Here is a 26,812-nt window from a genome sequence, read left to right on the forward strand (position 1 = left end):
AAGAAAGGAAAGGAAATCTAAGAAAAGAAAAAATATCTACATTATTTCTCAGACTCTGTTACAGCACAGACTGATCATATGGCCTGTTTTGGTCAATGAAATCAGCTGAAACCCACCAGGAATTTCTATATAGTTTTGCTTTCCTGATATATACGTACCAGCCCTTCCTCCTCGTAACTTTCTTATTCTTCCTGCCCAGAACACGGAAGGAAGTTCTACAGAGGTAGAGAACGCTATCTTGAAACCATGAGGTATCCATGAGGTTGAAGGAACAGAAAGACAAAATAAGGCCAGGATGTTGATAATGTCATGCAACACTAACCTCACCTACCTATGTCCAGACGTAATGTATGAGAAAAAGAAACCCTTATTTGGTGAAGCCACCATAATTGCATTTCTGTTATATACAGCTGAACATAATCCTAACTAAGACCAAAGGGGAAAGTCTTAGGAAATCCATGCGTCTATCCAAAGGCAAATTCAAACTTCTGCCAGAGAGTTACACTTTTACATTTTCTACTCTTCTAGCATAGTTTCTATAAAGAAAAATCCTTAAAACTGTCTATGTTATCAATGCAAGAATCCTGTGCAGACTTTCTCCCATTATGCATCATTTTGGTAATCGGGAGTCTTCCGGCTAGTGTTTTTCTCTCTTTGAAATATCACTCCTTTTTCTAAAATGAAGCACCCAGTGCAGGTGATACTGAGGAAGATGATTGCCCTTCAGTAAAACAGTTCAGCTTCCTACACGGTTTGAAAGACACTCTAAGGTGAAATTGGCACAAAATTATCTTCTTATCTGGAATCCTTGCAAATGTTTCTGTAACTTGCCTGGCCTTTTCTGTCCGAGTTGATGTCATGCTTATTACCCCGTCCCTTTGGGGGAGTTTTGAATTCCCGAATGCAGTGCTAATCCATCCTTTCCATGCTAGCACTCGGCCTCAGAGGCGAGTTCTGACATGCATGGGCTGAGGAATTAATGACACCATTGATAATCAAGCTGTCACGTAAATGTCTGCTGAAGCAAACCTCCACATCTAAAGTAGACCATAATTCCAGTGGGCATTTAGGATGTGGCTCTGGATGCCTTAGTTGAGTTAATGCATGAAGAGAATGCAGAGGTTCTCAGCTTTGCTGATCTAAAGTAGGATATTTTGTAATGGTGGATGCTTATCCCTGAAAGACTATAAAACATGTTTATGTGTATGCACATGCGAGCGTATGAGCGTGTGGGCAGGTATGCCCACACGCACACATGCACACACGTACACCTTAGCATTTTTCAGTTGCCTCACAAATGAAAACACTGAAACAGAAAAATCTCAGGTGTCACTATTTAGCAAGTAAGCAAAAAGCCCATAATTTTAAATGTCTAATCACTTTGGGTCTGATAAACCTTTCAAGTCCAAGAGATTAATAATAGAAAACAGAGCCTGTCATGGCTTAATCGCTAGCTCCAACTGGGTCCAAGCCAACAATAATGAGATGAGAAATGGCAAAGAATCCTTCTTGAAGCTCAATAGGTAAACTCTGAACCCCGTGTGCATAAAAAGAACAATATCAAAATCTTGTTCTTGTTTTGTTTTTTAAATGGCTCTCAAGACATCTACAAACTACATAAGACAGTTTTTCTGTTGACTTTGGTAGCTGATTAAAATTATTTGCTAAAAGTTAGGGCAAGAAGTGATCTTGTATTTGGCTGCCGAAATGGACGCCTCGGTTCTGTTAGGAATGTAAATCCATTTTACTATATTATAACTATTGTGTTCTTATTAAGACATCAAATACAATGGATTGGGCTCAGCAACTTCCTGAGATTTCTATTTGGTTTATTATATAGGTAAAGATGGATACTCCTAGAGCTGACAAGTTACCCCTAGGTGTATAAATGTGATGAGAAGGATAGAGCATCCCTGACTGTCTTAGACAAGCTCACTATATTTATACCTGACCTTTAGCTGATGATATAACAACTTGCGTCTATATGGTTGTCAGGCTCAGGATTGAGGATTTTTGCTCAGACATTGCACACCTTTGATCGATTCACGCTAGCAAGGTCTATCTGTTGCCGTCATTTCACAAGCTCGCAATTTCAACGCTGCCTGAACACAATGGCTCGACACAATCCCGGCGAGTGTGGACTGTCCACAGTGTAGATGACAAGGCGTAATGGCGTGATTCAAGCGCTTCCATTTTAAACTCCAGCTTCATTCTCGGGCTCAAGACCTTCCTGTGCGTCTTCTTTGTAGTGGCCGGAGGAGTACCTGCCCTTCCTGTTGGCAGCCGCCTTCCACTCTGCCCTTTGCTCCCACTTCTCCAAATGCCTTCCTGTCCCTCCAAACAAGCACATGGATTGTTAACTGTCTTCAGAGTTTTCCAGTTCCTCATTATGGAAAACCAGCAGTCATTAAAAAGAACAATGAATCTGCAAGGAGGAAAGATTTCAAGCCTCTTAAAAGTCTTGGTCCTTGGTCTAAAATGAGTAGATCCGTACCTGGGTTTGGGGTTAAATACTAGTAAGATTTCTGTTTCTCAGTTTTTATTTCTCAAGGGGAGCTCCTCACTAAACCCACCCCCCACATTCTGACCCCATCAAGGCAGATAAAACGGTTGCCCCTTTGCCTCAGGGGGAGTTCTGCACGTTTGAGAAATGATTACCTTGATGCATCTTCTCACTGGAACAGACGGGGTCCCCGCCAGAGTTCTAACGTTTATAGTAATTGCCTTCAGGGAGCTGATTCCTTTTTGTCTATTTATTTGACCAATAAAGCAAGGTGTGTGTTGACATAGTTATTTTAACTTTTTGCACTCATAATCTGACACGAATTGTGGGGGAAGTGGTTGGCAACCAAAACGACAGTGCCACGTCAAACATACGTGTTAATGTTCGTAATCCTTTCCCAAACAGCCCAGTGCTATGAATTTCCGAATTCTGCTGTGAAGTTTTAAAGCTCGCTTATCTCATGATGAATTGTAGAGAATACTTAACCAAGTAAAGCAGCTTCCTCTAGAAAATGCCATAGGACTGCTCTGCTATCCATCCTTCCCTTCCTTGCTCACTAAATGTGTCAGAGTTCGTTGAAATAGGGTCCGTTAAAGATTGCTAAGTGAAAGTTTAAAAGGCAGATAATTTTATCTTATGAATGCTCTTCCAGAAAAAGCAAAGATAGCACAAGTCATTTTATAAATTTAATATCTTGTTATAAAGTTGAATAAGGACAATATAAAGGAAAAAGGGAAATAAATAGTCTTAGTTCATGTCTGAACACAGATGAGACAATGAGAAATAAAATTGTGGGCAAATAAATTCATAATCAGTTAAGAATAATACAGCGTGAATTGGTAGGAAGTATCTTGGGGATGCTATAATGGTTTACTGATCAAAATTCTATCAATGTAATTCATCATCATAATGGACTAAAAAAGTAAAATAAATTATCTCAGTAGATATAGAAAGGACTTAATAAGTTTCACACCTATGTAATCATAAAACCAACGTAAAACTAAGAAAACTGAAAACAAATATGATGGCTTTAACTTGATAAAAATATTTACTCAAAAGCCTAGTTAGTGCTTATGGAAGAATTTTTGAACTCAACAAAGCAAGGATATCTTTTATCACCTCTGCTATTCACTATAGTACTGAAGGCCCCAGCCAACACAATAAGACAAGGAAAATAATTAGCAATGATAAGAATTGGAAAGGAAGAGATAAAACTGTCATTATTTGGAAATGATAAGATTATCTACATAGAAAACCCAAGAGAATGAACAAATTGGTGTATCTAATGAAAGAGTTCAGTGAATTGCCAGATACAAGATAAACTTCAAAGATTAATAGCGTTTTTCTACCAGTCTCAAAATATTGGTTCCCCTAAAAGTTGATAAATAAAATTAAAAAAAAAATTAACTTAACCTTTAAAAAGCAAGCCAACTCCTCCCATGAGCCTCGCATGACTCCAATATTTATTTATAAATTGCAGTTCTGTACTTTACATACAATGTAGTATATGTATTACGAGCAAGATTGCCTTGGGTTCAAATCTTGGTTCTGTTACTTAACTCCTTGTGTGTACTTAGGCAAGTTACATAACTCCTCTCTGCCTTGCTTTTCCTGTCTGTAAAATGAGAATAGTAAGAATAATAATAGCAGCACTTACCACTTAGGATATCGTGAGGATGAAGTGAATTCATACTTGGAAGGCTTTTGTACCTGGCACAAAGGTAGTGCCTCCTAAAAATTAGCTATTCTTATTATTATAGAACTAATGTATGAATACATTAGATACATTTGCCTAACATAAAAATGTTAAAGTAAAATAAAAAATAAGCATACAGAGAAGTGCTAATATTTTCTTTCCTTCCCCCACAGGGTGTATATGTTTCACTTTGTAGTCTAGCGCGTCATATAGAAAAAACAACCACAACAACTAAAACTATAATACAAAATAATATTCCACTTGAAATATCAACCCAAACAATACAATAGTGAGGAATTAAACCAAGGGAGAAAACACAATTTCTTTACCTAGAAACTTATAAAATTTCTAAAGTTGATTAAATGAGACCTTAATAAAAGCAGATACGTTAACATTGCAAAACTGTGAATGGCTTCCCAAGCTTATCTATGTGTTTTCTGTATTTATAGCCAATATTTCAGCAGAATTTGGGGGAGAACAGGGAACGTTGTCTAAATAGAACCTGAAAGCTTAAACATTCATACAAAGCCAGTATAATTTTGAGAAGGAAGACTGAAAAGGGAGAACCCACAAGACATTGAGACACAGTATAATAGCACAGTCATAAAAATAGTATAGAATTGGTGCAACAGCAGATAGGTCAATGAAATACAATGGAGCCACCACACACATTAATATATTAAGGGTAACTTTGCACATGACAATGACGGCATCATCACTAAAATGCCTAAATATAGACGTAAGGGTTTTAATCAAAGTTTCCTGGATTATGCTGTATAACAAACCGTCCCCAAAGTCTCCAGCAATGAACATTTTATTTCCCATTCACAAGTTTATGATCAGATAAGAGAACTCACACTCCACTGAGCCAAGGTAGTTGAACGGCCGTTTCTGACAGTGGTATGGTGAGGTCTATCCCTCTATAGGAGCATGCTGCAAGGGTGGGGTTAATAATTCTGCTTTGGCGGAGTGAGTGGATAATTGGGAACAATAATCTATCATAAGGAAACTATAAATAAAGTTGGTAGAAGAAAATGTAGAGAGATATTTTATGACACTGAAATGACTTTGAATGGGGGAGGAGTGTGAATCATAATGTGAAATACTGACAAGTTTGAATAAATCAAAAGTAAAACTTTCTGTTCAAAATAGAAAACGTTAGCTGATGTATAATGGATTGGGAAAGGAAATTAGCCTTATGTAAGGGATTATCTTCTGGAATATAACAAGAACTCCTATAAATTACTGGTTTATAAACATCAAGAGAACAGGAATTCTGTTAGCTTCCTGCCTTGATCACTGTTGTATCTCCAGCACTCAGATAAGTGCCAGGCGATGTTGACATCTCCTTCCTGTTTATTCTCCCTTAAGATTTGCTTCCCATTCACCCCATCCTCCCAAACAGATGTCTTAATTTCCTATCGCTGCTATAACAAATTGCCACAAGTTAAGTGGCTTAACACAACACAAATTTATTCTCTAACTGTTCTGGAAGTCACAAGTCCAAAGTCAATCTTCCTGGCCTGACGTCAAGGTGTCAGTAGAGCTGGCTGTTTTTGGAGTCTCTCAGGGAGCCTCTCTCCTCACCCCTTCTAGCATCTAGATGCCACCTACTTTCTTTGGCTCCTGGCTTCTTCCATCTTCAAAGGCATCAGCCTGGTGACATCACATCTCCTTCATTGACTGCTTCTGCGCTCACATTGCCTTTCTGACTCTCCTGCTTCCCTCTCATCAGTGCTTGTGATTACATTGGGCTCCCAGATGATCCAGAATATTCGCCTCATCCCACAATCCTCAGTCACATCTGCAGTATTCCTTTTGCCATGTAAGGAGACAAGGTGACAAGTTCCAAGGATTGGAGCGTGAGCTTGGGGAGCGGGGCATTAAACAGCATTCCACACCAGGGTTTCTCAACATTGGCACTATGGACATGTTGGCTGGAGACCTCTTTGTTGTGGTGGCACTGATAGCTATTTAGCAGCGTCCCTGCCTTCTGCCCCTTAGATGCCAATAGCACTCCCATTCCCCTAGATGTGACCAACTGTCCCCAAAAGTGCAAAACCGCCCTGGTTGAGAATCACTACGTCACACTTTTCTGGTGATTATTAAGTAAAGCTTATGTAATCATGTCAGTTCTGCATAGGTTGCTTTATTTGCTCCCCCCCCCCCGCCCCATCCATTACTTGCAAAATAATATCCATACTTCTTTGCATCTCATATTAGATTTTTCATGATCTTGGTTTGCTAACTTCTTTGGGCCCCAACAGCCCTCACTCCCTGACCTCTTTCCATCAAGTATTCTTAACTGTTCCCATAATATGACGTTCTCTCACACCCCCTGGCTTCGAAAATAGCTTCTTCCCCATCTGCCTGAAAATCCCCTTCTCCTATTCTTCCCCTTCTCCTATTCCTCCTCAAAATGTAGCTGGAATGTCTGGAATCCCAGTCCCCTTAGGATGTCTTTTTGTGGTGCTAGGAGTTACCTGTTAGAGACCTGGTACTTACTTCCTCTTTTCCTGGCACTAGTCTGGGAGCTGCTTAGATCTCTGACTTTTATCTGACCTGTGGATCCAGCATCTTTCCTGCAACATATGAGGTGCCCAATGATCAGGGTTTTTTTTTAAGTTTATTTATTTATTTTGAGAGAGAAAGTGGGGAGCGGGGATGGGGCGGAGAGAGGGGCAAGGAGAATCCTAAGCAGGCTCCTTCCTGTTAGTGCAGAGCCCAATGCGGGGCTCCAACTCACAAACCGTGAGATCATGACCTAAATTGAAACCCAGAGTTGTTTATGTTTTTTTTTAATTAAAAAAAATTTTTTTAATGTTTAATTTTTTATGAGTGTGTGTGAAAGAGTGTGTGTGCAAGGAGGGGATGGGCAGAGGGAGAGAGATACAGAACCTGAAGGAGGCTCCCGGTTCTGAGCTGTCAGCACAGAGCCTGACGCAGGGCTTGAGCTCATGAACCATGAGATCATGACTTGAGCTGAAGTCAGGCACTTAACCGACTGAGCCACCCAGGTGCCCCACCCAGTGATTGTTTTTTGAATGAATGAGTAAATGGTGCATTTCATGCCTCACCGGGGATACATTCTCTGGTGGCTGAGGCTGATATTAAGATGCCTCAAGATATTACCAAAAAAATAAATAAATAAATAACTCGCTGTTCTATTTCAAAATAAAAAAGAAATCACTCCGATCCTGTATCATGGAAGGAGTCACAAAGGGATTATTTTGGCTTCTGTGACTGCTTAATAACTATTTAGTTATTAATTTCCTCCAAATCAAGTTCATGCATAGAAACTACCTCTGCTTACTTATGCTTAATTTACAAAATAAATGAGAAAAAATCCCTTCCATGGAGAATTTTGCAAAACACCACAATCCTGGATTTCCCAACACTGTGAATAGACTAGGTAATGTCAGGGTGGTTTCGTGTATCACCTAGGAGGCCATGGTCGATTCTGCAATTTAGATTGTGACTTTGCTGGCAGAAAACAGCCGCCTGGCACCTCCAGCCTTCACAGTGGAACAAAATCCACCACTCTGCAAAGTCTCAACATTTGGTATGTGCTTCCAACAGTAAAACTGTCAAAATGGTTTCTGTTGCTGTGCGTTTTATTATTCTTCTGGTAGTCTAATGTTAAAAGTTTCTCTTAATGGGTGGAAACTGGAGACTCTTTAGTAAATACCACCAAAACACCTGCACGTAATGTTCACTAATGACTGTTTCCTCTATTCAGAGCTTAGATTAAGAGGATGTTGAGAGAGGATGGATGTTATCTTTCTATCTGTTAAATATATTCAGGTAATTTATGTAAAACACAGAAATCAAAGAAATTTCCCCCTTGCTACATTTTTATCATTCCACCTAAAAATCTGCCCACAGGCTTTGTCAAGAGAGGGCTAAAAACAAATTTTCACTATCCAAAATATGTCAAAACTTAATATGCTAAAGGAAGGTTTTTAAAAATTGTCTTTAATGCCTGTGTAAGGCTAACTAAAAGGTTGCTTTTCCCCTAAAACACCATTTCTCAAGTCATTGCTAAAAATATTTGGTTGAAGGCCAGTGTAATATAATTGATGTTGCTGAAAATATTTGGCTAAGACCATGGCTTGCCTGGTTGAATCCCAACTCTGTGGCCTTGAACAAATTACCTAACCTCTCTGTGCCAGTTCCTTCATTTGTAAAATGAAGATAAGAATAGTACTCATCTCAGAGGATTATCGTGAGGATCAAAAGAGTCTGCAGAACACTTTGAGCACTGCCTGGCACGTAGAAGCCCTAAATAAATATCTGCGATTATTGTTAGTGAAAACAGAGGGATTCTGAACTAAGGACTCTTCAAGGCATTATGAACTCAGCAGTATATGAGCATCTGCCCACCTACTGTGAGCAATTGTGACCCATCTATTTGTCAATGAGGAATAAATGAGCAAATAAGGGCTCCAAACTGCAGAGCCCGGTCTTCTCCATGGTCGGAATGGAGTTTTGAATTTCAGTTTTAAGAAATAAGTATGGTGAATTCGTGGGCTTAGGGTCCCTACACCGGCTCAAAGGTGTCATGGCTGCCCATATCCCAGGAAAATGAATTCTGCTTTTCAATTGTCCTGGGTTCTCCACGTGGCTGAGGAGAGGAATCTTTCCAGTGTTATCTGCCACTACTCCCCTCCCTGACAATTTCTGCTTTAATCATTGTGTCTCAAATACATCACCTGTTTTTCTGTATTCCTGTTACTTAAAATTCTCTTAATTGACCTTTCTACTTGCCTAGGGCTCTCCTTCTTGAAGGATGGGCTCAGACCCCATCTCTTCTCTGAACATGTTCCATAGTATCTTACTTCTTTTTTTTTTTTTAATATTCATTTATTTTTGAGAGAGAGAGAGAGAAAGAGAGAGAAAGAGACAGAGTGTGAGCAGGAGAGGGGCAGAGAGAGAGGGAGACACAGAATCTGAAGCAGGCTCCAGGCTTCGAGCTGTCAGCACAGAGCCCCACGCGGGGCTCGAACTCACAGACCATGAGATCCTGACCTGAGCTGAAGTCGGACGCTCAACCGACTGAGCCACCCAGCCGCCCCCAGAGTATCTTAGTTCTGAGTGATGTGTCCCTTCAATGAATTTCCTTAGCATCTAAGTCCTTTGTTGTACATGAGATCTCTTTTCCTTTTATGGTTTTTAAATGTCAGTATCTCTAACCACATTGTAATTTCTTGTGTGCAAAGGCTTCTCTACATCCCTTCTTACCGCACAGCCTGACTCAGTGTCTCCTACGGAGCAATGATTAAGTATGTTTTTATTAGTGAAAATCTTTGCAAGTAAAATTCATGTTTCTTTTCAGCCCCTCTCCATCTCCTTTTGGTGATTCCTTACCCTTTTCAACACATTCTCCACTAATGCCATGGACCCATGTGGTATGTAGTAGCCACTTGAGGTCTCGGAGAAAGCTATCTTTTCCAACGTTTTAGACATTTTTATTTCATTTACGCTCACCTGCGGTGTTAGTGAAAAGAATATTGGTATCAGAGTCAGAAAACGTTTCATTTCTGTATCTTTCTTGGTCCCTAATGTCACCGTGCAAAATAACCACTGGTTTAAAACTCAACTTCTTTATCTATAAACTACTAATATTATCTATCCTGACTATCATACAGGGCTATTGTGAAGATAAATACACACAAATGAATGAACACAAGTGACTGCACATGTGTTGGTCTGATTTCCTCAAGGATGCATCAAGATTCTTGGCTTGTTGATCTAATAAAGAAAATATGCTGGGGCGCGGGGGTGGCTCAGTCGGTTGGGCGTCCGACTTCGGCTCAGGTCATGATCTCGCGGTCCGTGAGTTCGAGCCCCGCCTCGGGCTCTGTGCTGACAGCTCAGAGCCTGGAGCCTGTTTCAGATTCTATGTCTCCCTCTTCCTCTGACCCTCCCCTGTTCATGCTCTCTCTCTCTGTCTGTCTCAAAAATAAATAAATGTTAAAAAAAATTTTTTTAAAAGAAAATATGCCATAGGGTAATGATATATTACCTAGTTTTGTTGATGTTGATTTCTAACAAGGACTTCTGAAAACATAAAACCTCAATTCATGAGAATGACACTAAAGATATAAGGAAACGTATTTGGGGACAGAAAAGTCCAGTATTTTCATTTATAAGTTAATAATGATAATCCAATTCAACAAATATTTGTTGAATGTCTATTCTGTGCAAAAGGGCATCCTGGGTGTTATAAGAAGTATCAACAGGACACCCACTCTACTGTCTTCAAGGACAAAACTAGTAGGAGACTTGTAGGTACCCAATTAACTTTAACACAAGGGAAGTTTGGTACAATCTGTGGAAGAACCAACTTCAAAAGACAAGAGATTAGTTCTGACCATACCTGGAAGATTTTTTAGAGGAGATGCATTCAACTAGGACTTCAAAGTTGGGCGGATTTCAGTGAGCTGGGTTGAAGAGTTCAAAGGGGAATAAAAGGTATGGGGCGCCTGGGTACCTCAGTAGGTTGAGTGTCTGTTTTGTTTTGTTTTGTTTTTTAAGTTTATTTATTCATTTATGAGAGCGAGAGAGTGTGCATCAGTGGAGGAGGGGCAGAGAGAGAGAGAGAGAGAGATTGAGAGAGGGAATACCAAGCACAGAACCTGATGCGGGGCTCAAACTCATGAGCAGAAACCTGAGTCAGAAACCAAGAGTCAGATGCTTAACCCACTGAACCACCCAGGTGTCCCGAGTGTCTGGTTTTTTATTTGGCTTAGATCATGATCCCAGGGTCGTGGCATCAATCCTTTCTGTGGGCTCTGTGCTGTGCTTGGAGCCTGCTTGAGATTCTCTCTCTCTGTCTCTGCCTCTCTTCCCTGCTCACTCACTCTTTCTAAAATAAAAAAAAAAAAAAAAAAAGTAAGAATAACAGCATGAGCCAAGAAACAAAAAGTACAGAAAATACTCTAGGAGTAGCAAGTCGAATTTATCTTAATTCCTTCAATTTGTAGAGTGTCTTCTATTTCTCAAAGTGCTTTCGTATGTGATGTTTGAGAATTAGAACAATCATGTGGATGTTTATAGTAAAGTTGTATTTTATTTTACCTATGAAGAAAGTGAGGTTTAAAGAAAACAAATGATTTTTATGAAGTCATCAGTGAATAAATCCTGCTTAAGAAGATTACTCTGATAAGAATGTGACAGGGTAAGTGCAGGAAGGATGGCCCTTAGGAGGTTTCTGACAGTTTTGAGAGAAACACTGAGACTGTAAACCAAGGTTGGTTTGTTTGCAGTGGTGAAGCAGCTCTTTATAGCTACTGCAGATGCACCACCATGTGATTTTACTGTTCTTTTTAATTTTTTAAATGTTTATTTATTCTTGAGATAGAGAGACAGAGACAGAGTGAGCAGGGGAGGGACAGAGAGAGAGGGAGCCACAGAATCCAAAGCAGGCTCCAGGCTCTGAGCTGTCAGCACAGAGCCTGGTGTGGGGCTTGAACCCATGAACTGTGAGATCATGACCTAAGCCCAAGTCGGACGTTTTACCTACTGAGCCACCCAGGTGCCCCTTCCCCACCCCCCACCCCCGATTTGGAAGGATAAGAGAGAAGCATCAAAAGACTCAGAGGCTAGTCATGTATAAACAAAATATGGCTTGGCTGTTTGGGGCACATCAGTGACGTCTCTTTGTATTTTCAGTGTTCCTGCCCAACTCTTACTGAGCTCTGTGGGGAATGGTAAACTTAATTCTAACTAAAGATTATATTTGATCTAAATGTGCACCCAGCACAACCTACAGAGAAATGAGAAGTCCATGATGGAGCATTCAGATTAATGATCATTGCGATGGTTTTAAAATATGTTCACAAATTATTTAATACTCCTCCCTTCAAGAGATAAAGCTTCATTCCCCACCTCTAAACCCTTATGGGCCATACTGACTGACGGGATTCTAAGGAATAGAAATCGTGAAGGTTGTGTCACCTTGGAGACTAGGTAATAAAGATCCTCGCAAGCTTTCTCCCTGGCTTTTCTTGTAGATCACACCTCCGGGGGAACCTGGCTGCCACGTCAGGAGGACAGCCAGGCAACCCTCAGAAGATGAGAAACCAAGGCCTCCTGTTAATAGCTGCTCAAGTGAGCCACCTCAGAAGTGGATTTTCCAGCTAAAGTCAAGCCTTTGATGATGGCAGCTTTGGCCAACGTCTTCACTGCAAATGCTTGAGAAACTCGGAGGTGGAACCAACCAGCCAGACCACTGTCCAATTCCAGACCCGCAGAAACTTTGACATAACAAATGGGATAATTTACAAGGTAGCAATACATAGTTAATGAAAAGGGAGAAGCAGATAAGCAAATAGCACTTTCCTGCACCAAAGGGGCAGAGATGATGACTGAATTTGGCCTGTAATGAACAGGATTCTTTCTTGATTATTCAGTAACTGGACCTAGAAGAGTAAACACAATTAAACAAGGGACTAACGTACAAAGAATCTTGAAGGTGATCACGCTACCTTGACCACTAATCTCTCCCCACAAAGAAAAAGGTTGAATGCTTCTCAAATGTTTGAATTCAAGTCTCTAATATATATTCTTCTGGTTTAAGTGCAGCACAGTGATAGGCTTATTGAATCACAAAGTAACATTTTGTTTTAATGCGCTGTATTTTAATTTTCAAAAAAGATTTAAGATTTTTCATTATTTACAAAATTGTATGGAGCCATTAGCTTCATGTATTTACATGGAAGATCTTCATATAAATTTGAAAAGCTATGCATTGCCCTCATATTTGTATAGATCCCTCGCTTTTACAAAGTGGTTTCATATGGCATTCATGCAGCAACCCATAACAGGGTTGATGAATTTGGGTACAACTTACTTAGCTTAGCCATCTAAAAAATGAAAGGGTTTTTAATATGAGACACTAAAATATATTTGGTATATAAAGCCACATTTTCGAAAGCATGCTAACTCTATCCGAGAAAAAATACAAGCTGCTTGTTCTAAAAACCCTCCTCCTTACCCACATCTGAAGAGGGCATACAAAAACTAAAGCCTGCAAGGCTGTGACGACCTTGAATTTTAGAGCAGACTAAGAGGACAAGGTCACGAAATATGCGTGTATGCAGTAGTTCAAGGACAAGAGCAAAAACCTCAAAACAAAAAGTTGGAGTTTCTGAGGTCCCAGTTGCCTGGGCGCTTAGAGTTTAGCGGCGTTGGGTGGGCTTGGTGCATCCTGGACGGGGAGGGGCCTGGCAGAGCTGAGCGCCGCGGGGCCGGGGCGGAGCAAGGCGGATCTCAGGGGGCGTGACGGGGGCGGGCACGGGGCGGGGCCTGGCGGATCTCGGCGGGCGTGACAGGGGCGGGACCAAGCGGGCTTGGGCGGGGCCGGATGCGCGGGAGATTTGAACTTCCTCTCTGCGCCAGCGAGGGCCCGCGCAGAGCTTGAGGTGCACAGCGGCTTTCTCCGCAGGGCCCTGCAGCTAGTGAGCCACAGTGCCGACCGGGAGATGGTGGAAGGACCAGGCTGTACTCTAAATGGAGAGAAAATTCGGGCGCGAGTGCGCCCGGGCCAGGCGGTGACGGACTTGCGGGGAAGCGCCCTGCAGAGCCTGGGTGTGGTCTCTTCCCAGGTGAGCCGTTAATATAATTTGCTATGGGGCCAGCAGGGGGAAATGGCATAAAGACCCCATTAGGTTTCCAGAGCCCAAAGTGTCATCTCTTTGCTCTGGAACAGACTCGCTGGGGCTCCGCGTTTCCCAGACTTTAACTTGATTTTGCTGGTGGAAGGCCGTGCTCGCGCGCCTGCGTAGTAGGGACTACTGGACCGCTGCGCGAAGGCCACCAGAGAGAGATGCCCAGGCAAGAAATGATGGAGATGTTTCATTAAGAATCACCTTAACTTTTTACCACCCTCCAAAAGATGGTCTCCGTATAGTTATAGGTGCGTTTTCTGCTGTTAGTATTATCAGATCTCTACATTTTTTTCGCGTGGTTAAAACAATAAGCTTCTAGCACGAAACTCTCGCTTCTCGCTTGCCTGCTATTCTGCAGTTGAGAAGTGTATCACAACTTCCATATAATTCTAACATTGCGTATAGAAAATTTAGCCCTGACCCTCCCACTCAACTTAATATTGCCATCTAATGAAGGGGCTGTGAAACCCAATTCTGGTTCCCTTAAGTGAATTTCTTTCTTTTTCAAATAACTTGTAGCACAGCTTCTGGCCACTCAAGGCATTCATTGCAGATGGTGTGATATTCATTTGGTAAGAATTTATAACTTGTACTAAAAATATTCTGATTAAGCCGTCATGCTTTAAAAGCCCTTTAGATGTGTGGATGATTGTATTTCACGGATGTATGCAATATTATAGTGCACTTCAATTTCTCCTGCAAAGCTTCCTCCTAGCCTTTGGTCCAGGAAGAAAAGTTGCTTGCTATGAAATTAGCATACGCTTACAACTTGAAAGAAATGAGGCTCTCGGTCTGGGGAAATACATTTTCAAACTTGGAAAAAGAATAAGTTTTGTATGTTCTTCCATTTGTCCTTGTATTTTATTCATTTTAACTTTATACGTCCTTAAGTGCTCCGCATTAAGCATTAAGTGCTCTTATTGTTTTTAGTGTAGTGTTTCTCAAAATCATGTCAGGGTAACTCGGGTTGATCTTGGGTGAACTCTCAGTAATATCAAGGTTTATAAAAATCACGCATTCCACAAAATTCTGAATATGAAAATCACCTGAGGAACAAAAACAAACGTTTCCCCTTGTGGAGCCTACACTTTAGCTGGGAAGATACACGGACAGTCGTTAAGGAAGCACATAAATATAAATTGGTAAATTCCCTGAGGGCTTTCTTGCATGGTTCTGTAAGAGCTCAAGAAAGTCAGGAAAGGCTTGGGTGGGGAAGTACAATTACACTCAGGTGTGGAAGTTTGGCAGGGAGAACAACTTCAGGCAGAGCGTTCGCAAAGGAAGAGAGCTTCAGACATTTGAGAGATTGGAAGAAAGCCATTGTGACTGGAAAAGGGAGAAAGAGCTAGAAGGAAGGCCATTTGAGATAAAACAGAGTTGGAGTTGCTGGGCAGGAGCCAGACCATGGAGATGTTCGTAGACTTGGTTAGGGACTTTATATTTATCTTAGGAGTAATGGCGGTCTTGAGTGTGGTGAGATCCACTCACACTTTGGAAAGATCACTCAACCTTGAAAAGGAAAAACGAAAGACTGGAGGAAAGCCCAAGTAGATCCTGCAGCCTCCCTTAGGAGAGGGCCACAGGAATCCAGGGGCGGGGGGTTGCTGGTGGTAGAGGTGAAGAGGAAGGGACAGAGTCGCTATTTCACAAGTAAAGGCAGTAACATGAATTGTGTATGGGTATCATGATTTACATATTCAACAGTAATGTATTTCATGTTAGGTTTTATGCTAGCTCCTGGGGATGCAAAGACGAGTAAGATAAAGTTCCTGCTGTGAGAATCCAACTTAATGTTTTAAATAGATATCACCTCATTGGTATTTAGGCCAAAATAGCATGAACATTTCCTTTAAGTTTGTTGTGATTATCTCTAGTGGCAAGGCATAAAGTGCCTTTGAAGAACGTTTACGTTTCATGTAGCTGAGAGAAATAATAACCCTATGATTCTACAGTTGAGGGATGTGAGATTCAGAGTGAGTTTAATTAAATGGCACAAGATCACATGACTGGTAAGGGGTTGAACCTCAGGGTTTGATCTCCCTTTTTCCCTCCACAGCTGATTCTCTTAGCTCTAGCTTTTCTCGGTTGTAAAAGATTCAGTAGGGAAAGTGGCCAGTTCAGCGGCAGGAACACCATATTTCTTAAAATGTAGTACTGACTAATTAACTAGGAAAGTGAGACCTTGGGTTTTTGGTGGCATCTACCCACAATTTTTAGTTTTGTTTAATTATCGATTTACCTACGCTGATAATTCTCTTCTGAGGGCTTCCTGTCCTACATCTAGATCGAACAAGAGAGTGCAGCCTGATACTTACTATAACACGAATGCTTCATGAATTGTTGGGCATTTGTTAACATCAGTTGGCAGCAATATGAAATAAGCGATACCTCTTAAAAAGCTGTGCACTTAAAGCTGTTAAACGTATCTTGACATAAGGCGGTGTTAAAAATTGGAATACATCATTATGATTGGGATCAGGAATCTGGTTTGATGGGAGCTGGATTTGAAAATTAATATGGAATTAATGATAATCTCTTTTGGTTATTGGGAGAGTTGTAAATATTTTGCCATCGTTTCACTTGCTGGGCCTTTGATCACATAATAATAGCAACAATAATAATCTTTATCAACATCAAAAGTCTCTTGCATTTTAGAGGGTTGTTGGATCCATGGGAAATTTAATCAAAACGTGGTAGGTTGTCCCCACACTTCCAGAATGCTCATTACCATTACAGATGATCCCACGTTTCCCAGGCATTGGTGGCATGGAATTAAAGGTATTAAAGGTATTCAGATGCTACCAGTTTTCGCAAGGCAGAGTTTAAAAATAAATTAACAACCGCCTTGTGTATTCTTTACATTGTACTAAACATGCGAAAATACAAAGGAGAGTTAAATATTAACCGGGCATTTAAAATAATGGGCATTTAAAAGAATTCAGATAATCGTTGTACTGAAAAACCACCCCCAACCCCCCACCTATGTAGCTACTGCCATTTTGAACCAGTTAAGCCTGTCGTATGATGTTCCCTCCTCCTTGCTTCGGTTTGGAGTTCACAGAGAACACACTTTAATGTGTGTCTCCTTGTGACAGCCCATCCTCATTTTGAAGAAGAAAGCCTAGCCATACAAGATCTCAGCATCTGCAATTCGTGTATGCATTATATTATTTTTCTGAATTTTGATCCACTGTCTTGTCAGCATAAAATTAGGCGACTGTATAAGCACGTTGCATAAAAACTGTGCTGGAGCTCCTGGAACCGTATGGTAAGAAACAGTGTTGGAATATCAACGACCATTTCTGCTTGACGAGCTGTGAAGAGTCAATCCTCCGATTTTAATTGTTGGGTGGGTACAATATTTTAGTGAAATCGGTATGTAATCTGCATATGTTTTTAATCTCCTTTCCCGAAACTGGATCTGAAACCCAGTTTATTTGCAAGCATTCCTTTCGTTTGAAACGTGATCCTCTGGCTGTTCTGTCACTCCTTATGATTTGATACATGTATTCAGTATGCTGGCGAATGTTCATCTTTTAGTGTCCTTCACAGTGTTGTGAAGAGAGTAGGCATTTAGTAAACATTTTCATGGATGGAGAAGAGCAAAGTTTTGAATAGTCCAAAATGCATAAGGATTTAAAACTAAATTTAGTTCGGAATCTTTCGTTATGAATATGTGTATCTTGTTATGTTCGTTACTTGGAAATTCCTACCACAAGAAAATACTGGAGACGTTGACTAAAAGATTTCCTTCTTCCTTTTGTTCATAGTGGGGAGAAAAGAAATCATAGCTCGTTTTATTGTCATTGTATGAAGGGATGAGCTAATCCACAGAGATTCATTTCCTGGCTAGACGAGCTTATTCCTTTAAGTCCAAAAGGGTTTTAAATTTTTTATAGAACATGCGACGTAATACTTAGCTGGCCGGGGAGATACCATGATCGGGAACATGCATGATATGATTCCTTACCTTAAGTGCATACTAATGGTTCCTTAATGACTGAGGATCATTATTATCAGCATATTCAGCATTATGTGGAATCATGGAATCAAAGATAATGGAGAACAGGTAACAATCTTACAGGTGAGCAGGCTAAGGAAGGTGACTGTGACCATTGTGGCTTAATCAGTGCAATTCGACACTGGAGTATTTGGTTTGATGTAGAGAAAAGAATATCTGACCATCTTGATTTTTGAATTCTAGCTCTTTTGTTACTTCCTCCTATAGACATGCTTATACTGAAACCTTTGCTTATTTGGTCAGGTTTAGATGAGAGGATGCATGAAACTCTTAGTGTCTAACAAAGTAATCTTAGATGCCCTGGTAAATATCCTGGTAAATGTTTGCTCTTTTTTTTTTTTTTTTTTAAATGTTTTGAGAGAGACACACAGAAGCTGAAGCAGTCTCCAGGGTCTGAGCTGTCAGCACAGAGCCTGATGTGGGGCTCCAACTCAGGAATGGTGATATCATGACCTAGGCTGAAGTTGGACACTTAACCGACTGAGGCACCAGGCACCCCAATGTTTGCTCCTTTTTTTCCCCCCAGATGAGGGCTTTCTCACTAGACCCATATATTGGAGGAACGCCCTATTCCCTAATGCAGGGTTTGTAATCATTTGGGGCCTTCACATTGTGCATAAAGCATTTAGCCTTTAGGTTAATGCTTGAAAGCTCTGCTTTTAAAAAAACTGTAGAATGTGTTGTGATATATGAACCTAAAGACTCTCTTTTGGAATTTAGAGACTATTTTAAAGTTAGGTTCTTAGATGGTTTAAATTGGTAGGTAAGTGACCTCTGATTAAGAAAAATGTTGTTGTATTACGTGGGAAAAAGTCATGTGGGAAAAAAAAAAAAGGAGAGACTATGAAAGTAAATATGGTATTTTCTTTTCTCTGTGGAAAATATATAGTTGCAAGATGTTGAAACATTTATCTATGGAAAAGTCTTGCTCTGTTCTGAAAAGTTCATCTTCCTTGTTCACCCATGGATAGGCAGGATAAATGGTAATCAGCACAATAAATCATGTGCTGTCTCTGAAGATGTATGTTGTTTTGATGATTTCATATTATTAAGCCACTTGAAAGTGAGAAGGTGAACCCTTCTCAATCATACTTAAAATTGTGGCAAAGGAGAATTTCATCTCTATTTCAGGGGGAGAAAAAGGATAAAATGTTCAAATAACACAGTAACAGGATTGTAAGGGTCAATGTGAGAAAGTCAAACATATATTGGGCAATTGTGTATGGTTATAGCAGAGATAATAGGCTTGTGGAAATTAATTTTTGAATTTGTCTGGCCAGCTGGAGCTTGTACAAAGAGGTGATAACCCCACATTCTACAGTAGGATGAGTGGATATCTTGCAAATCTTAGATTTATTGCAAAAGCCTTGACCAGTTCATATACAATAGATTTCAGAATAAGTAGCACAAACTATCACTGGTATACCAGAATTACCTCTTAAAATGGAATTAGAAAAAACAAAAACAGTTAAAAACATATGCAGGTGCTTGAGATGGTCAGTCACAAGTGGAAAATTTTATTATGTCCCAAGTATATTATCCAAAGCTGATTATTTTATAAATGATAGTGTACCAGGAAACAGTTAACTTGGGTCCAATGCCCACATGATGGACGACTGAACTAAAAGATCTTTATCATTTCCCTCAAAACCCAAATGAAGTATTAGAATGGGTGTTTTTAAAGCAACCATTGAAATGCTGAGTAAACATCTCCGATAGAAGCTAGGGTGTGCTAGGACTGGTTGCTGAAAATACATCAGTCCCTTCCTAAATCCCTCCCCATAAAGAATTACTAAACAGAATTCCTAAACCTTCCCATAAAGTTCTTCTTACTTTATGGCAAGTTCTGGTAAACATTAGTACTTTACTCCCATCTAGTTTTTGGTCCTTACGAGAATTTGGTTCTCAAATATTTAAACCTCACTCCATTGCAGAAAATTAGAAAACAAGAGACTGGAGTGTTCATCATGTTCAGTGGTAGAGTGGAAGTTTTTGCCAAGAAATCTTGGGAAAGGTTAAGCAAGGATGGCGATGGTAGGTGGGGAGACAGTGAGCCTGTATTTTTTTTTTTTAATCATTGAAGTGTAGTTGATGCACAATGTTACGTTAGTTTTAGGTGTACCACACGGTGATTGGGGCAAGCCTGTGGTTTAAAGCCACACTTAGTTTTAGGAGGAGGGATCTGATGGATCCCCCAGATGTTTACTTAACTCCAGGCAGCGTGTGATGGGCTCACGAATATTAGTTAAACGCTGTAGTCTCTGTCCCCAAGGAGCCTAGACACAAACAATGGAGAAATGCAAATCACAGACAAATAATCCTTGTGCATCGTAAGTAGCATGATAGTGGTTGCCGGGTTTGGCAGGTAGAAGCCTCAAGATTATTCTGCTTCCCAGGTGGGAAAATTCTCATACCAGAGAGAAATACAATCTGTGTATGTGAGCAAGGAAGAAGTTAGGCTCACATTTCATTTTAACTCCCAAGCACCTCATCAAGTATTAAAAAACGGATTCTGGAGTGTATTCAAGCCAAGGTCACACGGCATCTCTAGCTGGAAGAGTTTGTGCTGAACCGAAGTCATTTGACAGTTGCAGATCTGTTTCCACGGCGACTGTTTCCCTACCTGCCATCATTCCTCCGCTTGCCCTTCTGCTGACATCTGTGCTGTGATGCTGCCCATCGTCAGGCCGTAACCGTCTTCTTTCAGTGTTTGTAGAGACTTTAGTATCATAACTGTTAGAACATTTCTTTTCTCGCTGTCATGTTGTGTGTTATTTTTAATCATGGAGAACAGGACAAAACATCAGTAAAATGAGCCCTGGGTTACACCTTTAAGGATTTGGTTTGCGGTTCTCTTTGAGGCTCTTTCAGCCAGAACGACATACTTCGCTTTCCACTGACAGCTGTGCAAAGAGATTTAATGGTCTCGTGCATTTTAAGTATATTGGCCTTTATATTTTTGGATTCATCCTCCTATGCACAACAGAATTTATTTACAAGGGCGTGTACTCCCCTTTGTCTATTAAATAAGTGGTCTAGTATCTGTAAAATTTTGGAGGGCCATCCGCTGAGACTTTATTTTGCTAAATAACCAATTTTCCCATGGTTGGATCTATTAGGTGTTCTAAAATCTCTGATAGTTGACAGTAATTTGAGGAGCATATAGATGTCTGCACCGGGACAGTCTCTGGTGCCTTGAGGAATTAATCCTGGCAGTAAAAACTTCTTTTTTAACCTACCCTTTAACACTGGTTATAGAGGATGTTTCAGCTCTGCTCTCCCTAAGCTGTATATGGAACGCAACTTCCCACAGTGCAGGCAGGCTCTGTGCAGTCCAGAGACAGGACCTTACAGACCCCATTAGCACATAGTTAGATGTTCCCTGGCAGGGAGGCGGGTGGGGAATTGGGCTAGAAATCAGGATAAACTGGGCTTGAATTTCTTCTTAATAGACATTATTAGGAGCTCTGGGGCATTTGACTATTTGGATAAAAAAGGTAGAGGTTTTTTATTAGAAACCCTTATTTATTATTTTTTAATCAGATTTTTATTGTTTCAGTTGGTCTCTGCTGAAACATATGTTATGGAGTGGTTGAAGAAGAATGAGTGGCACAGATTTCATAAGAATTGTGCTTAAGTGTTTAACTAGCTACAACAAAGCCCAGTGATGTATTACTGATGAATTAGATGTAGGTGTTTTGATAATGGGGCAGCTATGGATGGTCCCGTCTAGTCATTGAACAGTGAGCAGTAGTCCTTAGGGAGTGGGAAGCTTCCTAGAGAATAGTCTAGGTTTTCAGAACGCACAGAGTAAAATAAAAATCGGGGAAAATTATGATCTTGGTAAGTGCAAGATTATGTAGACAAATACAAACAGGTACTTACTTTTAATGTTAACACCATCAACCGATGAGCTTTAGGTTGATGTCAGTAATGAAGGATACCTAATGTGGTCCTGACAGTGAGGTGTGAATGACATTTTTCCATGGCTGTCTCCAGGGTGGAATGAGCAGCACCATTTGTGTGAAGCCATTGGCTTCTCCCTGTGAATGATGACGCTGGAGACATAATGTCAGAATCTGGCAAAATTGAGTCTTACTATTAGGTGCTACGTATGACTGTAGAGGAACAAGGGCCTTGGGGCCTACCTGTCTCTTAGCTGGTACCTTGATTCCCATATTACTGAGAAAATTCGTCACCACGAGAGAATGTGTGCAACCACGGCCCCTTGCCAGCTCCTGGACCTGTGTAATATGCCTTCCTTCCTGATGCTGTGGATGGGCTGTCCTTGTTCCTGTCAAGACCACCAGGTGCCGTGCACCCTGTGTGTCCCTCCTTCCCGGTGGAGACATTGCTCCAGGCATCCTGTCCCCCGTGTCACTGCGTTCCGCTCCGCTGAGATGGCCCGTCTGCAAGCAAACAAACCCTCTCGCCTCTGCTTGCCCTCAGCCATCACCGCGTTTCTCTTTGCCCTTTACGGCGTCCTGTGTTCACGCTACCTCTCCGCCTCTGATGCCTCTGCTCGTAGCCTCTTAAACCCACTTCAGCCAGGCGTTTGCTTCCTGTCACTTCTCCAAAACCCTTGTCACAGACCACTTCCGTATTGCTAAATCAGGTGGTCGGGTCGCAGTCTCCATCCTGCTTGATGTGTTGGCCGTCCCGGGCACGTGTCTTCTTTGCGGTGTTTCATCCGTGGCTTCTGGGACACCACCCTGGCTTGCTTTTGTTCCTGCCTTGCTGGCCATCTTCTCTCCTGTGCCGTTCTTGGCCCGCTTTCCTCTGACGGTTTGCTGGCCCCTCCTCCTCTCCCCACCACCGTGACATTGGTGTGCCCTAGCCCTCAGCTCTTGGGCCCCTTCTCTTCTTGAGCCGGACTCCTTCTCTTGCTGATTTCATCCAGTCTCAAAGCTTGAGAAGCCGCTGCAGTGCTGACGACTGAACAGATTTACATCTGTAGCCTCGACCTCTTCCCTGACCTCCAGACTCATACCCGACTGCCTGCTCGACATCTCACCTTAACTTACCAAAGCCTAACCCTCACCTGCCTCTGCCATCCCCTTCTGCCCAAATCTTCATCTCAGTTGATAGCTCTGCTGTCTTTCCAATAGGCCAGGCCCAAACTCTCCCCTGTTCAATGTACCAGCAAATAGTCTCCCTTCCACCTTCAAAATACATCCAAAAATACATCCAAAACTCTGGCCGCTTTGCAGCACCTCTGCTGCTATGACATTGCCCAGATTTCCTTCGTCTCTTGTCCGGATCGTTGCAACTGTTCTTGTGAGATCTTTTCCAGCTTCTACCCTGATCCCCTTAGCCAGAGATCCTGCCCAGCACCCAGAGAGAACTTTTTTTTTTTTTTTTTTTAAGCATTTATTTATTTATTTTGAGATTGAGGGAGCAAGTAGGGGAGGGGTTGGGAGAGAGAGAATCCCAAGCAGGCTCCGTGCTGTCAGCATAGAGCCTGACACGGGGCTTGATCTCACGAAGCGTGAGATCATAACTCGAGCCAAAATCAAGAGTCAGACCCTTAACCGCCTAAGCCACCCAGGTGCCCCCAGAGGGAGCATTTTAAAAAGTAATGTTAGATCATATTTTTCTTCTCTCTCATTTTTGTCAGAGAAATCGCCAGACCGTAGAATGGACCCTGTGGGCCACATGGTCTGATTCTCACAGTGTCAGACTTCGTCTGTCTACACCTTCCCCTGTTTTCTGTGCACCAGCCATCCTGGCCTGCTCACTGTCCCTCATACATCAGAAATACCTTGCCGCAGGACCTTTGCATCACCGTTCCCTATGTCCAGATCATGACTCACTCGAAACCCCTTTCAGACCTGTTCAGATGCCATTTTCTTCATGAGATTATGACTGCCTCATCTAGAATTGCAACCTTTGACACGTTCCCCTAGTCTTGATCTCTCTCTCCCATCTCGATTTCTTTCCCAAATGTTCGAATGCACTGTCATTATATTCATTGCTCACTCTTCCCTGCCCAGAAGACTATAAACTCCGGGAAGGCAGGAGGTTTTTAATTTTTGTGTTTGTTTTTTTGTTTTTGTTTTTCACCGATGCTTCCTCAGGATCTAGAACAAGGTGTAATACATGGTGGAGGGTCAGTTAGCTTTTCTGCAGCGAATGAATCCCATGAGTAGCCACGGGGGGCGCATTTTCGGTGGCGAGGGACGGCTTTCCAATGTCACGTGCCACCTTTGTTGTTGCCAGAGGCTGTCAAATTGAAGACGCAGCCAAGTGAATAGCTGACCTGTGGTAGCAGTTGTCTGTGAGCGCGTTGACCTGAATGGAGTAAGTTCTTGCTGAAGCCGTTCATTTAGCGACGTGAGCAGACTTCACACGAGACAGTTGGGACTCATTTACTGTTTATTAGGTGTTGGGACAACCTGTCTGTTGCAAGGTTACCGTGTCTGTCCCTTTGCCAGGAGCCATCATAAAACCTGGTAAAGTTGGGATTAAGTAGAGGAAAGGAGGTCTGGGCAGGGCACGGGGAAGTGGTGGACGAGCTCAGTCATGGGGTTTCCCGTTGCGGGTGGGGCAGCAAAACGGGGCAAAATTAGCTTCCGGGCAGCACAGTGTGAAACAGTGATGTGCAAGTGAGCAGGAAAATCTTCCGCTGGCCAGTGAGCTACTGTGTTTCACTGTTCACTAGGGCATCAGTCTGTGCCGCAGGATAGATTGTATTCCCAGGAGCGTGACCGAGGTTAAGTGCCGCTGGAAGTTACCGGTGCCTGATTCCAAGTTGCTGAGAAAAGACACCTTGTACACCAGGGTCAGGTGGTACGGTATGTGCTCAGAGCCTGAGGCCAGACAGGATCAGTCCCTTGCAATGCCTGGGTCCCCATGGCCAGTGGGTCCTCTGTGCAGTTGACACGCACACTGTGCCTGTGCGCGCACCCCACTTTGTGCTGAGGTGGAAGGACCCCTCTCCGTCCCCCTCGGGGGTGCAATGCAGAAAGCTGGGGTCGTGCCCGAGAGCCATTGATGCACACAGGCCTGTACATCAGGCCTGGAAGAGGGAAGGATACTGCCCCCCGAGGCAACAAAGGGAGCACAGGCTGTGCAGGCAGTCTGTCTCTAGACAGGAAACGTTCCAGGCCCGAGGGCCATTCTTACGCAGCCCAGGGGGGTGGGGGTAGGACAGACCATTGCCTTCCTAACACACTGGAGACAGGGTGAGTTAGAGACGCGCTTGTAAAACTTGCAGGGTTCGAGGAGATTAAAGCACTGTGGTGGCAGTGGTCACCAGTTCCCTCTTGGCCAAGAGGCCTGGAAAACCCCTGTGGTGTCTAGGGCTGTGTGTGTGAAATGGGCTCACGTTGGTCACCCAGCCTCTGCCGGAAGCTTAAGGGAAGCCAGAGGACTTCAGAGGGCATGGCTGAAACCGCTTGCTCGTAACGGATATTGGGCGAGAATAAGGGATCGTTGACATGGGAGGTGGTGGGGAAAACATGAGTTTAGAAATGAAGGGTTTTTAAATGTCTCCAGGACCTTCAATCTAAGATCCAAAAATGTGTAAAACCTAATCTATGTTGAGGCAAAGGCCACCCCTAACAGATCTGTATCTACTCCGTGTATCATCATGTCAGAGGTGCCCTGGCTGGTTTAGAAGTGTTTTTCACCTCCTGATTGCGTGTCTTGGGAACCTGCACTGAGACAGACTGTCTTAGTCGGCACCTGGCTCCAAGCACGTAGATGTGAGGAGGGCAAGTCTTCTCTTAGGCAGACTCCCGTGCCTTCTCAGTTCGGGGCTGTAACAGGTTCACTTACGAAAACGAGGCAGACGCGCAAGTGTATTTTTCTCCCACCGAGAACGCAAGCCTGCCGCGACAGGGCTTGGTCATCACCTGGGCCCCGGGGTTCAACCAAGAAGGAGAAGAGGACTGAGAGGCGGATGTTCTGAGGATGTGACATGCGCCTCCGTAGCTAGAACCTCCCACGGGTTCTTTTTTTTTTTTTAACTTTTTTTTGATGCTTATTTTTTGTTATTACTTTTGAGAGAGAGAGACGGAGACAGAGGGAGAGAGAGAGGGAGACGCAGGCTCCGGGCTCCGCGCTGTCAGCTCAGAGCCCGACTCGGGGCTCGAACTCTTGAACCTTGAGATCATGACCTGAGACCTGAGCCGCAGTCAGACGCTTAACCCACTGGGCCACCCGGATGCCCCACCTCCCACCGGTTCTTTTGTGGTTTGGGCAGAACTGGAAGGCTGCCACTTGTAATTACCCCCTGTGCATCTGTTGGTTGGTTGCTCTGAGCCTGTGATGACCCCCCGTTCTTACTGCGTGAAGGAGGGATGTGAAGCCCGTTCCCCGAGCTTCAGGCAGCTGGGGGGATCTGCAGCCCCCTGTCGCCATGATCACTGAACGTGGCCTGGGTGGGAGGGCGGTGTCTGCTCCTGCCCCAGTCGGCTTGGGCCACCATGACGAATGCCATAGACCGGGAGGCTTGCGGACATTTATTTTCTTACAGTTCTGGAGGCCAGAGGTCCAAGCTCAAGCAAGGTTCAGGCCAGTTGGGTTTCTGGTGCAAGCTGTCTTCCCGGCTTCCTTTTCACATGGTGTCTCCTCTGAGCACAGGGGACTGAGAGCAAACTCCGCTCTCTCTCCTTGTGAGGATCCTAATCCTGCTGGATCAGGGCCCTCACCCTTATGACTTCATTAAACCTTAAGCACCTCATAAAGGCCCTCTTGTCAAACGCAGTCAAACGCTCTAACTGGAGGTTAGAGCGTCATTGGAGGGGACAAAACTCAGTCCCTAGATGTTTTCAATCTTTTTTATTTTTATTTATTTGTAAATCCATTATCCCTCTGTTCCTTTGAACTAAATACTATGTGTCTTTTTTCACAAGGGCTAATTTCATGAACTAAAGAATAGAGTGGACATATCATCTTAAATATTTAGAATGACAGAT

The 26,812-nt window shown here is 42.5% G+C and overlaps 1 protein-coding gene across 1 annotated transcript in view; it reads left to right on the forward strand.

Moving 5' to 3' along the window:
* Window positions 1-13,602: 13,602 nt before the first annotated feature.
* The window catches only part of NEIL3 (nei like DNA glycosylase 3), a 51,824-nt gene continuing 38,614 nt past the window's right edge, over window positions 13,603-26,812 (forward strand). Inside the window, exon 1 of the mRNA XM_053900685.1 lies at window positions 13,603-13,807. Coding sequence (XP_053756660.1) covers window positions 13,685-13,807 — 123 coding nt within the window. The 5' untranslated portion in view covers window positions 13,603-13,684. The remainder of the gene's footprint in view (window positions 13,808-26,812) is intronic.

Source organism: Panthera pardus, unplaced genomic scaffold (assembly GCF_024362965.1).
Source record: "Panthera pardus isolate Hobbes unplaced genomic scaffold, ASM2436296v1 HiC_scaffold_13, whole genome shotgun sequence".
Classification (NCBI taxonomy): Eukaryota; Metazoa; Chordata; class Mammalia; order Carnivora; family Felidae; genus Panthera; species Panthera pardus.